This window comes from Plectropomus leopardus, chromosome 5 (assembly GCF_026936395.1).
Source record: "Plectropomus leopardus strain MGB_pleo_1.0 chromosome 5, ASM2693639v1, whole genome shotgun sequence".
Taxonomy (NCBI): domain Eukaryota; kingdom Metazoa; phylum Chordata; class Actinopteri; order Perciformes; family Serranidae; genus Plectropomus; species Plectropomus leopardus.
Window position 1 is genome coordinate 7,304,611 of NC_142180.1, and position 12,859 is coordinate 7,317,469.

Here is a 12,859-nt window from a genome sequence, read left to right on the forward strand (position 1 = left end):
AGAGAGAATTTCACAGCAACAACAATAACAGTAACAACTATAACAATAATATAAATATAAATAATAAGAATAGTTTAAAATAGTATATACAGCACTGTGCAAAAGTCTTTGTCTTGTTTTTTTCCTGCAATATTTGCATTTTTAATTCTGTATACATAATTCCTGTATGAGAAAAAAATATGAATGATCATTATAACCTTGCTAAAATAACAAAGTTTGGGGTGATGTATGAATTTGCACAGTTCTGTATGTTATATGTATGTATGTGTATGTTGATTTATGATAGTATATTCACGTGTATAATAGTAACATAAGGGTACCAACAGAGCCTTACATTTTTTCCGTAGGGCCCAGGTAAGCACATAAATGCACGTAAAGTAACAGTACAGTTGGGCAGGGCTGGTTATCGTTCCTCAGTAGCAATCTGTGCTGTAGCAATGTGTACCCAATAAAGACCAAAGATCGAGTGTTGGCATCAAACCATTGGTCAGATTCTTAAGCATATCCTGGCTTGTTGTTCCTTAACTAGATATTTCCTGGACATATTAGGACACTATCATTAATGCATTGAGCAATATGTTTTGTCAAAAGAAAAAAAGGGGTAAAGCATGTAAATATCTCACAGACTAAGGTATGGAGGGAAAGGCTGTTTTGTTACACTTGTATGTACCACGTATCATATTGGCATGTATTAAATGTCAACTGGTGTGTAAGGAGGAAAGATAGGAGGAGGGTTTCTATAGCGGGACAGGCTATAGGATGGCTGTTACGTAACAGAGGCAGTTAAAGTCCAAGGGTCGCCATAAATCAGAAATGTTTATCATGTTTCAGTGGTAGGCATTGGTTTTACTGTAAGCCTGCATGACGGGTGGAGACAAGATATAATCTTGACACAGTAAATCACACAGACACACCTATCTACACATGAAACATTTCAAAGGAGCAACCTCTGCTCTGTCTCAGCTGAGGCAAGCTAAATTTACCCTTCAAGCTCAAAAAAGTTTATTAATATTTCTACGTTGAACCAAAATGAGAGGAAACAGCTGCTACACACTAATGTTCAGATATAAACAGTGTATACAGTTACGTGACGCTGAGGAAAAATTGCAGAATGATTGCTGATTTTTTGTAAAGTTTAAAACTGAAGTTTAAAGTGAAAAAGTAAATCGCTTGCAGATTCACTGTCACTTGACCTGGTATTTGGAGAAGATACCCTGAGTATTTATAGTAAGGCAAACATGAAAATGTATTTTGTTTATGAAACCTAACAACCCCAAAGTAAACCTGACATTCCACACTGTGTACACAATTTCTGGTTCCATCCCAAACTCTAAATTCCACTGAGACTCTATTTAAAATGCTCTTGCTTTTCCAAAATGGTAGGATTGTGCTCACGCAATTTGAAAAACTTTTCTTTTTTTTTTAAATAAAGTTGGAAAAGATTTGGCGATCAGCAATGAAGGAAGAACTGAAATCTGTAAAATAAAAGTGCAGCAGTGTAGAGGTCCTGCATTCAGAATTTTACTCATAAGAACAAAACTGGACATGGACATTGGATCGGTCAAGAGGCATTCTGTGAATGGTGATATACTACGGCACAACGTCACTGAGACTTTTAACTAAGCATGTATCACTCCACTTGACAAAAAAACATCACTTGAACAAGCATCAGGGTGATGAGAACTACCCTCAGTGACAGAAACCATCTTAGGGAAAAATGTCTTTGGCATGTACTTTGAGATATTAGTTTGGCCTCCGTCCAAATAACTAACATGGAGGGGTGGGCTTTATGACCTGCAGTACTGCAGACAGACGCCAGGTGGTGATCCAGGTTGAAAAGCTATATTTTGGGGGAACTGTCATGTTGTCCATCTTTATATACAGTCTATAAGTGTAACACAGATTTTTATAGGCCTATTGTGTGTCCCTCTTGAGTTGCCGTAGGGCAGGGGAAAAAAAGTTATGGGGGGGATCTTACCCTATTTTGGGGGCTCGTGCATTTGTGGGAGTTTTGGTAAAGGAAAATAAAAAGAGCAGCAGTTGGTGCTGAAGTTGTTACACCGACACCGATACACCGATTATTGTTTTATTAGTTATCCAGTCAGGCGAGCCCAGGACGCTGAGCTACATTGGTGGCAGCAGTTTTCTTTAACAAGCCGCTGTGGGTGCTTCTCTGTTAACAGACTCTTATTTCACAGGTACTGCAATTAATAGTTCCTGGTACTTTGGTTTATCTTGGATTCAGCACCCACCACAGGATGTGCATGTCTTATTTTTGAATTTCACCGCAATTAATGGAAACAGACAAATAAATGCTCTTGATACGAAGTAGCCGGCCTACACATAACACAGTGACTTAGCTAACACAAAGTAGCAAACCAGTGTGTAGGGTTATGTTTATGTGTTGCTAGGCAACAGTTCAGTTCTGGCAGTTGTACTGTTTCTCATCATAGCTGTGATTATCTTTCAGCACTCAGCCTGCAGCCTCATGCCTAAAACCAAATCACAGCCGTGATGATATAGGTTACAGTACAACAGCACTCCCCCTTGTGTGATATTGCTTAAATATAATTAGATTATCATTATAAAGGCATTTGTTTGTTTGTCTCTTGTTAATGTTGCAGCTGGTTAGGCATTATTTTAACTACTTTATGTACTGCTATAGCTTAATTAAAAATAATACATCAGAGTGTATTTGTTGATAATATTTTGTATTAATAATCTGAATGCAAAGTTACAAGTAACTACAGCTGTCAAATAAAATAAGAACAGTAAAAAGTACAATAATTTCCTCTGATATGTAGTGAAGTAGGAGTATAAAGTAACATAAAATTACTACTTAGCCTGTCTGCTGTGGGACACCATTTTCTGCTTCTGTCATGTTGTCGGTCTCATCATTGAGTGTAATGTACACGCTAGCATGTAGTATCTGATCTGTCATGCAGCCTGGGCTTTCCTGGAAGTTGAAACGCTTTGAGAGAACTTGTTTGCACTTGCCGTCTTGTGATTAATGTATGATCAACTTGCAAACTAGGAACACAGGTTCGCCAGACCTTCTGATTTTTTGTAGTAACAAAGTCATGAAAACACTTAGGGGAAATATAAAAGAGTGAATGTATACATTTTATTTAGGAAATGTAGAGGAGTAAAGTGAAAACTGACATAAATAAAAAGACTCAAGTAAATTACATATAATTAAATAAAACTCTTTAGAATAGTAACAAGGTATTAATACTTTACTACATTATTTATCTATTTCATGTTTATTTGTATAGGGACAAGTATATAGGATAAATCTGATGCCACATACCACTGCATTTATATCCTAAGCTAATTTGCAATGCCCGTCCCTAGATGGGCCTTGAATATTACACTGCTGCTTATAGAGTAACAAATATTAAAATCTGAAATTGTAATATAATATTGACTGTTTTTTGGCATTTCTGGATTTGGGATTTGATCAAACATGTAGACTATAATACACGGAGCTAATATTTACAGAAAAATATACTAATGCATGAATGAAATGTGAATTATTCTGCTTTTATGTTACATTTCTATTATATATTATATTGAAAGATGAACAGAGTTTGGTCTGCAGTTAGGCAGAAATGTTAGATGGGTGGGGTGTTGCTGTGTGTGTGTGTGTGTGTGTGTGTGTGTTGGGGGGGTGGACTCTGTTTATACTAGTTACGGCCCTGCATCCATCCATGCAGTCATCTATAGTAAACAAATCTGAATCTAAAAGTGATTTAAATATGAAAACTTACAGCATGACGGTCGAGGTTGTGCAAACCTTTTGACAGCACAGTGTTGCTCCATTCATTGCCCTCCTCGGTAAGCTATAATAGCCTGTATTGTCACCGGGCAGTGACTTATCGCCCAATCACGCGTCCCACCCACAGACTGCGATGACACACTGTTTGTGTTCTGTAGGCTATAAATGCGCAGCGGTGGGCTCCTGGATTTAATCACTGCCCCTGCACTTTATCTTTTCCCTATTTCTCGGCGAGTTTGGGGGACCTTAGCTTGTGTTTACAGTTTGCTTTCTCTTTTCCACACGTTGAGCGCGTGCGAGCAGAGCGAGCTTCAGTCGTTGCGGGAGGACGATCAGGTAATGTAACTCTGTGGCTATTAGGCCTGAAACACACGCGCACTGCATACTCATTGTATGTGATGTCGCTTAATCCTGTTATTTGCTGCTTTACGTATTAGTGATTTTGTCAAAGATGGACGTGTTCGAGTTTATTTCCGGGTACCTGAACACAGCCTTACAAGCTGACATGCAAGTACAGTCAGAGACAGCAGGAAAGTAGCCTACATTGTTTTGGCTATTAATTCGTTTAAATGTTTTACTTTGGTAGGTTAGAGGTTAAAACAGTTAAATATATTCTATTCTATCAGTTAAATATATCGTCTTTTTAAATTATGCAGACACCATCCAGAATAAGTCACCAAAATGCTGACTTTTGTCTGAGTTTAGATAGATAGATAGATAGATAGATGGGAAATTCTTTAAAACAGGAAAATTCAGATATGTACATGAGGATTTTGCAAGTGATGGTTGAAAATCCAGGTGACCACAATGTCGCTGGACTGCATGTGCACATAGTTAAATTGGAATCATTTAAGGGTGAAACAAGTGTCCCATTATCAATTGCTTTAATGTATTAACAAAAGGAGAAAAAAGGCTTCATAGGTGTATTGCAGAATTTGCCTTCAAGAGCATTTTTAAGATGTTTTCCTTTTCTATATGGCACAGTTATGAAGAAAAAAATCAAGTTAGGGTTGCTTGTAAATAAAAAAATATGTATTTATTTGCATTTTGCCTTCATTTGATAGCTGACAACAGAGATGGACAGAAAACAGGAGGAGAGATACATACAGTTACCTCCTAAATTTAAAGGTTGTGTGTGTGTACAGTAAAGAATCATATGCTGGCAGAAATGGAATGTAATATTTATAACTATGTTTTCAATGGTTTATACTCACCTGAAACTCAGAATAGTGGCCTTTTCATTGTTTCCGTTTACACTGGCTTTAGATAGGGCAATTTGCGTTTTAGCATCAGTCAGCAACAGTAGTTTTCTTACACACTTGACACACAGGAGAAGTTGGTTGCAATCTGCAACTTCACAGCTAGATGACCTGTAGGATGCCATCTTACTGTGTTTTAAAGCATGAACTGTAAATGTTTTACCTTATAATGTATTTACGTTATAGTTTATTTCATATAAACGCTATCAGATGTGAAATATGTCTATGTATATCTTAAAATCTGTTTGAAATGTATTTGGCAATATTAAACTATAAACCAATTTGCTAATTCCAGGAAAACCATACATCATCAGTCATGGCCGCCATCAGCAGCTCAAACACATGTTTTGCCCTGGACCTGTTCCGCACCCTGAGCCAGGCAAACCCCACCGGGAACATCTTTGTCTCCCCGCTGAGCATCAGCTCAGCCCTGGCTATGGTTTACTTGGGGGCTAAAGGAGACACTGCTGCTCAGATGGCACAGGTCAGCACATTGTCTCTCTATGATTTCACCTGCTCCATCACCTGACTTCACTGCGCAACATCAGAAGCCCAGTTATAACGAGTAATATACATCATGAATTGCATGCAGTCATCCTGGCCTCTCTCCATAAAACTTTTTGTGAGCTCTGAAGTTCAGGCTGTTGGCCCAGGTGTGTATCCAGGTACAGACTGAAAGGTGTGTCATCAGACAGACGAGGTTTAATAACACTGTACTTTGACCTCTGAAGCAAGTAATGCACTGTTTGCTAAAGCAGAAGGTTGTAAAAACTGACAGTTGTACATTGAGTTGCAGTTTCAGTTCATTAAACCTTCTTTTGAAAGTACAGTAAATCCTCAGAGCTTTGTTCTTTGTTCTTTTATTTTGATTAATGACTTCTGTCAGGGAAGTATGTTAGCTTTGGCCAAATAGCATTATCTGCAGTGGCTCAGCCGGTTGATGACTGTTTGTGGTTGAATGATGCAGGCTTAATACACAAAGTACAACAGCATACAGAAACATGGAAATACACTGTATGGCCAGGCCGATAAAGCTACGTGTACATCACATCCATATGTGATGTCTGATTACAAAAATAATGAGCATTAATTTGCTCCTATAATAGCTGTCATGTTCCTGGGAAGGCTTTTCACCTGACTTTGAAACCAGGTTGCAGAGATTTGATCCCGTTCACTGACAAGAGCATCAGTTAGTTTGATCAGTGGTTGGCAGTAAGGCCTGTTTCAGTTAATCTCAAAGGTGTGTGGTTAGGTCAGGGCTCTGTTCAGGCCAGTCAAGTTATTTCACACCCAAAGTTACAAAAAAACAAACAAAAAAGCTGTAAAATCTATCTATTCATTGGTTTGTGCATGGAGAAACAGACACGAAAGAACCTTCTACAAACCGACACAAAGTTGGAAGAATAATATTGTCTAAATTATAGATATATAGTTGCATTAAGATTTGCCTTAAAGGGGAACACCCTTTAAATTTAGAATTAAAATTTGTTATTTCCATGGCCTAGAAAACTTGAATCAGTATTTATGAACATGAGCTACTCTCTCAAAACCAGAAACCAAAGAGGTCAGTCTCAAACTTGAGCTGGTCCATCAAATGCGCTTTGTTTTATTGTTATGTTCTCAGTTCTTGAACAGAAATGTACCCATATACTCAGAACATTCCCCTGGGTTCTTTTAGTGTCATCCATAGCATCTTTCACAATCCACTGTCAATGAAGCAGCTTCAGACTTTATACCCTATGTCATCATAAATTTGAGTATACTGTCTTACATGACATGAATAACATATATAATATTTGACAATGGGTGTCGGTCCTCTATAATTCTAATAGTTAGCTCATACCATAAAAAGTGTCCATATACTCAAAAGTAGCCAACAAAATGTATGGGGACATGTTTGTCTGCACACCTCTTAGTGTATAGGATGAAGAGCAGACACATTAATTTGACTATATTAAAATAACAGACAAAACTAATTATTGCAATTGAAGGCAACTAAAGGTCTCATAAAGATACAAAGCAGAAACATTTAAAGCTCACAGGAAGTGTAGCAACCACAGAAAGCATCACATAGGGCTGCACGTGTACAGCACAGAGGCTCAATGATTTTACACACTATCAAACCTGCAAAGTTAATGAACATTCTTGACAATTAACAGTTAAAGGTTATTTTTGAGAACAGTGTCCTGTGTTGCTTTCACCTTTTAGTTCACATTCTGTAATACACATTTTTGATCCCAGAATGAAGTCTATTGTTCCAATCTTGCACACAGGCCCTCTCATTCAGCTCTGGCGAAGGTGTCCACGCAGACTTTGCGGCACTGAACGCTGACATCAACTCGCCATCTGCGTCATACATCCTGAAACTAGCCAACCGTCTCTATGGAGAAAACACTGCCAACTTCCTCCCGGTGAGTTTCCAGTTTTCAGCTGTCACAGAGGTCACAGGTACTAAGATTGAATCAATAACTTTTTATGACTGAATTCAAAAGATGATGTCTGTTCACTGCAGAAATTCCTGGAAGCCACGCAGAAGTACTACCAGGCCGACCTGAAGGCTGTTGATTTCATTGGGGCTGCAGAGGCGTGCAGAGCAGAGATCAATAGCTGGGTTGAGCAGCAGACAGAAAGTGAGTCATCTTAATTTGACCAACTTGTACAGCTGTAATTTGATAGTGATCTCTGTGAATCAGTGTTCAGTGGTTACCTTGTCTTTGAATTTGCTTTCAGATAAGATTAAAGATCTTCTGAAGCCAGGAACAGTCAGCTCTATGACGAGATTGGCTCTGGTTAACGCCATCTACTTCAAGGGAAACTGGAAGCATCGCTTCGATGTAGCAAATACCAAAGAGATGACTTTTAAAGTCAACCAGGTGAAGTTTGCAAATGTATGGACATTAGTGTGAATACAGAAAAAAATTGAACTCAACTGAAGAGGAACAGAACATCTCCAGAAACCAAAGTCAGATTTTGTAGCTTGATACAACACCCTGAGATTTTGTGTTTCTTGTGCATCAGAGTGAGACCAAGCAGGTCCAGATGATGTACCAGATGAAGAAGCTGCCCTACAACTACATTGTTGAGCACAGTCTGCAGATCCTGGAGCTGCCGTATATAGATGAGGAGCTCAGCATGTTCATCCTGCTGCCTGAGGAGTCCGCTGATGGCTCTGACCCTCTGCTGAAGGTACTCAACCTAGACACAAGACCAAGGCTGACTAGGCTTTCAAGGGATGTAATAAAAGCTGTGGTGAATAAAAAATACACAATTTGCACTCTTGGAAAAGTATAAAGTATAGAATCTATATAACTAATGGCATAAAGACTAATCGTTTTGAAATCAGCCATGATTTCAAATATTTCATCCCATTTACAATAAAAATTATCTTGTCTTATCCTAAACAAAAACTGCACTTTCAAATACATCCTACTTAATGTTATTATATATGAAAAGTTAGATTGGCCCTCTTTGGCAACAGGAAAATCGCTTTATACATAAAGGTCTCCTCTCAAATTTAAAACCATCAAGATTGTTTAATCCTAGTCAGGTAAATCCTGAACTATCACTACTTTGTACCTTATATGGAATGAACTGAATGTCTGCTTCTTACTCAGGTCTTTCTCAGTGGTTGATCTCAGTGGACCTCATTCACCAATATCTTCCCAAGTTTTTTAAGTTATTTTTTTATTCTTGATAAGGTCCTTAAAAAGGTCTACTTCAGATTCACAAAGGGCTCTTGAACTACAGAATGGTTCACACCTGTGTGTTCATTATGATAAATACCATTGTTCTTGTGTATTGAACATGCATGCCAGATTATCCTAAATAGCAAAGTTAAACTCCCCAGCAATCCCCTTAAAAGGGCATAACACTGCACGGCGGTGTGCACACACAGAAACTGAAGAAGAACTAGAAGAACAAAAGGAAACAGAAAAGCGTAACGCATTAATTCAAGAATGACCAAATAAAAGTGTAAGGAGGGTAGTGTACTGGACTTCAAAAGGAAAAGTGAACACCATATGAACCGTCATATTTTGCTTTATGTCTATACCCAGTATTAGATGTAAAATAATAATAGATGCTTGGGAGGATCTTACCTGTTCACAGGACACTGTATCTGAAGATGGGCGCACATCTTATGAAGTAAAAAAAAAAAAAATTATTATTGTATGGCATGGCTCCTAATTAACCATGTTATTTTAAAAGACCATAATGCTTTGTTAGATAATGAAATAATTTAACTTTCTTTACAAATGATCTCAGATATTCTCTGAGATTAAAGTGGTAAATTTATGAGAAAAAAAAATCAAATATACTAAGAGAGAGTCAGATGACACAGTGTAGAGTAGTAGTAAGAGAAGCTGGGTGAGTGAGTTAGGTACAAGATTTTCCCACAGGAGCCTGAAGGTTTAGTCCTGCATGAGTTAATGTTGTCTTATTCTTTTTAGACTTAATTCACTTAGTATTTTTTCCCCCAGTTTTCAGGATGTATAAAGACACTGAATGCACACTGTGTGCATAAACTAAATAGACCTGTTTTTGATAACGTCATATTTCAATGTTGTTAAGACAACCAGGAATATACTCCCAGGGTGTAAATAGCATTGTTGGTTATGGACACCACGGTGCTTGCCTTTGTCATGATGCTACAAACACGCAGGTGTAAAAAGCCAAGTTGGCTATTCCATACCAGATACCAATAGCTTTGTTAGCAGCAAAAACCTGGGTGAAAATAGCATTTTCCTAAAAATATTATTTTAATTTAAATCCTATTTTATTATTCAACTTCAGAATTGAAGAAAACACAAACTAATTATTAGGCAAAAATATGTCAACAATCAAATGTGTACGTGGTATCTTGAATTTGTGTAGATTCTGTTACCTAGAAAAAAATCTCTTACTACAAAAAAACAAACAAACAATGGTGAATGTCAGAATCTTTGTGAAAACTGTATATTTGGGATTTAAGAAGAATTTCTTCTTCTTCTTTATTTTTTTTAACTTAAATTTTAATATTTTCGATACGTTAAGTACATAAAAAACATAGATAATTTTAAAGAGACGGAAAAAAACATGGGTATAGTCAGGCACCATCTCCTGGTGATTGCCTTCTTAGTTGCTTCCAGTTGATGGTTGCTGCTGTTAGAATTTTGAACAGATATTGGTCTTCATGTTAGACATTGTTCCTTAACCCTTTGAAACCTGGATCAACATGACTTTTCTTATGCATCTTTCAGATGCATTTCACAAGTATTTAAACCTTGGAATCATGAGCAAATTGGTGTGATTGCTTCTAAAATGTGGGAAAAAAGACAGTGAGCAACTTGGTAGAAATTGTTCCACAAATTGCAAGAAATTAGTAGATTTAAATTTTTTGTTTTTAAAGCTAGGGAAAAAATTCTTGGAAAAATGTCAAGAAAAAAAGAAAAAAGCCTGGGAAAATATTTTTTTATAATTATCATAATTACATATTTCAAATTATTTTACAGAATTATTATGTATTATATAAAATCTTTTTATTTGTTCTTTTTTTCTTTTTTTTCAATCTATTTTTTCTAAGTACTTAAAACATATTCAAATTTTTGGGGTCATTTCTTTCATTCCTTAATGCCTTCTGGCCATATTCCTGAAAGAATTCAAGCCAGTTTTTTTTTTTAGGTTTCAAACAGTTCTTAAAAACGGTTGGTGAAAAGACCCAAGAGACCACTAGAATAATAAAAGACAACAGCAGCTCTGATGATTACAGAATTTAACAAGCACAAACAAGTTTTCACCTACAACCTCCTTATATAAATATGTACCAGAGATGAAACACAATATGCGTGTTTTGTTCCAGCTGGAGAATGAGTTAACACGGGAGAAGCTGGACGAATGGACCAACAGGGAAAGCATGGACGTCCACTCAGAAGTCCTCATTCATCTGCCCAAGTTCAAGCTGGAGGAGGACTACGAGCTGAACGAGCCTCTGGCCAAACTGGGCATGTGCGACGTGTTCAGCGGGGCGAAAGCCGATTTGTCTGGCATGAATGGCGAAGGAGGACTCTTCCTGTCTACGGTGGCCCACAAGGCCTTTGTGGAGGTGAACGAGGAGGGCACAGAGGCAGCTGCAGCCACAGCAGGCATGGTAGCCTTCTGTATGTTGAGGGAGGAACACTTCACAGCAGACCACCCCTTCCTCTTCTTCATCAGGCACAATAAGACCAAGTCCATCCTCTTCTTCGGCAGGTTCTCGTCTCCTCAGTAGACACAACCAGCAGAAGATGATGTTGGGCCAATATAAATAAAAAATATGCAAAATCCTTGAGATGAAGGTTTTATTTTCTGTGATGCTTTTCTTAATGTAGAAATGCATTTTTACTGCCCTTGCACTGACATCACAGATTTAGCTGTTCAAGTGTTCTTGGTTGAAGTTATGCATTATAATACTGCAGTGAAGTTAAGTGAAATAAAGCAGCAGACTTTGGGGTTTTAAACATTGGTAAAATGGTTACAGTCTGAGTTTTTATAAAGAATCTTTCTTCAGTTGAAAGTCATTTGATGAAATATGTTCACAGTGATTTCTGTGGTGTGTGGAGTTTCAAAGGAACTGAGATAGCTTCAAAAACAAATAGCTGAATTCACCATAGTTGTATCGGAGTGGTGGCAAAAATCTCATATTTCATAACCTCAGCAGCCAAATTAACACTCAATTTTCAAAGACTAATACATATTTTAGAATTTGTCAATATTGAAAAAGTAAAGAAAAATGAATATTTATGATATAATATATTTATAATAGTGGTGTAGTGTGCATTACTGCTTTGATGTGGAATCTGTGAGACATGTTTTATCGCCAATCCTTACAGTTTATTACACTTTTTACAGTCATTTGATATTGCTGTTGGATAACTCCTGGTAGCTGTGAAAAAACATTTTGAAACATGTGAGTCAAACACTCAACTGAAACCAGTACAGATAAAGTTCAGATAAAATCCTGAGGCAGGACTCAGGCCAAAACAAATGAAAAGTCAGCAGTAAACTAAGCAAAAACTGAGGGGATTCTGTATATCCTGTTAACTCTAGGTGACCTCTGTGTGTCTGTACATCTCCATTTGTCCACTGAGAGGTACTAATAACTAACTATAATGTGTTCCTGAGACATATTGTGGCAAAAAAAATCCATTAATTAAATTGAGTGGTTGGGACCTTAACTATTAATGACATACTGTATATAGATACAGCCGTCTAGGTAAAATACATACTATTATAACTGAATTTTGCACTAAATCATTGTTAACCAGTTACTAAAGTCCTCTTTAATTTTCTTGTTTACACCTTCAATTATTAAAAAAACAGAAGGCTCTCAAAAACAGCTGTCAATCTAGTGAGGGGATGTACAATAACATCCACACAAGAGACTCTTTTATGTGCAATAATAGTTTAATACCTATATTTATTAACCAATTTGCACTATTAGATTTGTACTGTTTATATCCTTGCTTAATCATAGATTTTTAAAAAATATATATTTCATTTATTTGTTGTTTCTGCTTGTTTTTGTTTCTTTCTCTCTCAAGAGTGAAAATAAACCTGAATCCTGAATCTTGAAAGGGGAGCAACATAAAACCCTGATGTTTAAATTAAAACAAAGTTATTCATTTAACCAAGAGAAATACAGATTATTGTGTACAAAAAAAGAGAGGCAAAATTATATTGTGAAAAATTAAAGAAATAATTATTAAAAACAGAAGGCTATAAAAAAAACAGCTGTCAAACTTATCTGGTGAAAGCAACAGTGGAAATGAAAAGCAAACTATCCTGCAGTTTGGGGTAAACCACAGCA

General features: G+C 37.0%; 1 protein-coding gene across 1 annotated transcript; it reads left to right on the top strand.

The window, feature by feature from the left end:
• The first annotated feature begins 3,876 nt into the window (after positions 1–3,876).
• On the top strand, positions 3,877–11,341 carry serpinb1 (serpin peptidase inhibitor, clade B (ovalbumin), member 1). The gene is made up of 7 exons (XM_042513842.2): positions 3,877–4,114; positions 5,333–5,521; positions 7,311–7,448; positions 7,550–7,667; positions 7,768–7,910; positions 8,056–8,223; positions 10,874–11,341. Exons 1-7 carry the CDS (start codon positions 3,944–3,946, stop codon positions 11,279–11,281), a joined length of 1,335 nt encoding a protein of 444 aa, XP_042369776.2. The 5' UTR covers positions 3,877–3,943; the 3' UTR covers positions 11,282–11,341.
• The last annotated feature ends 1,518 nt before the right edge of the window (positions 11,342–12,859 follow it).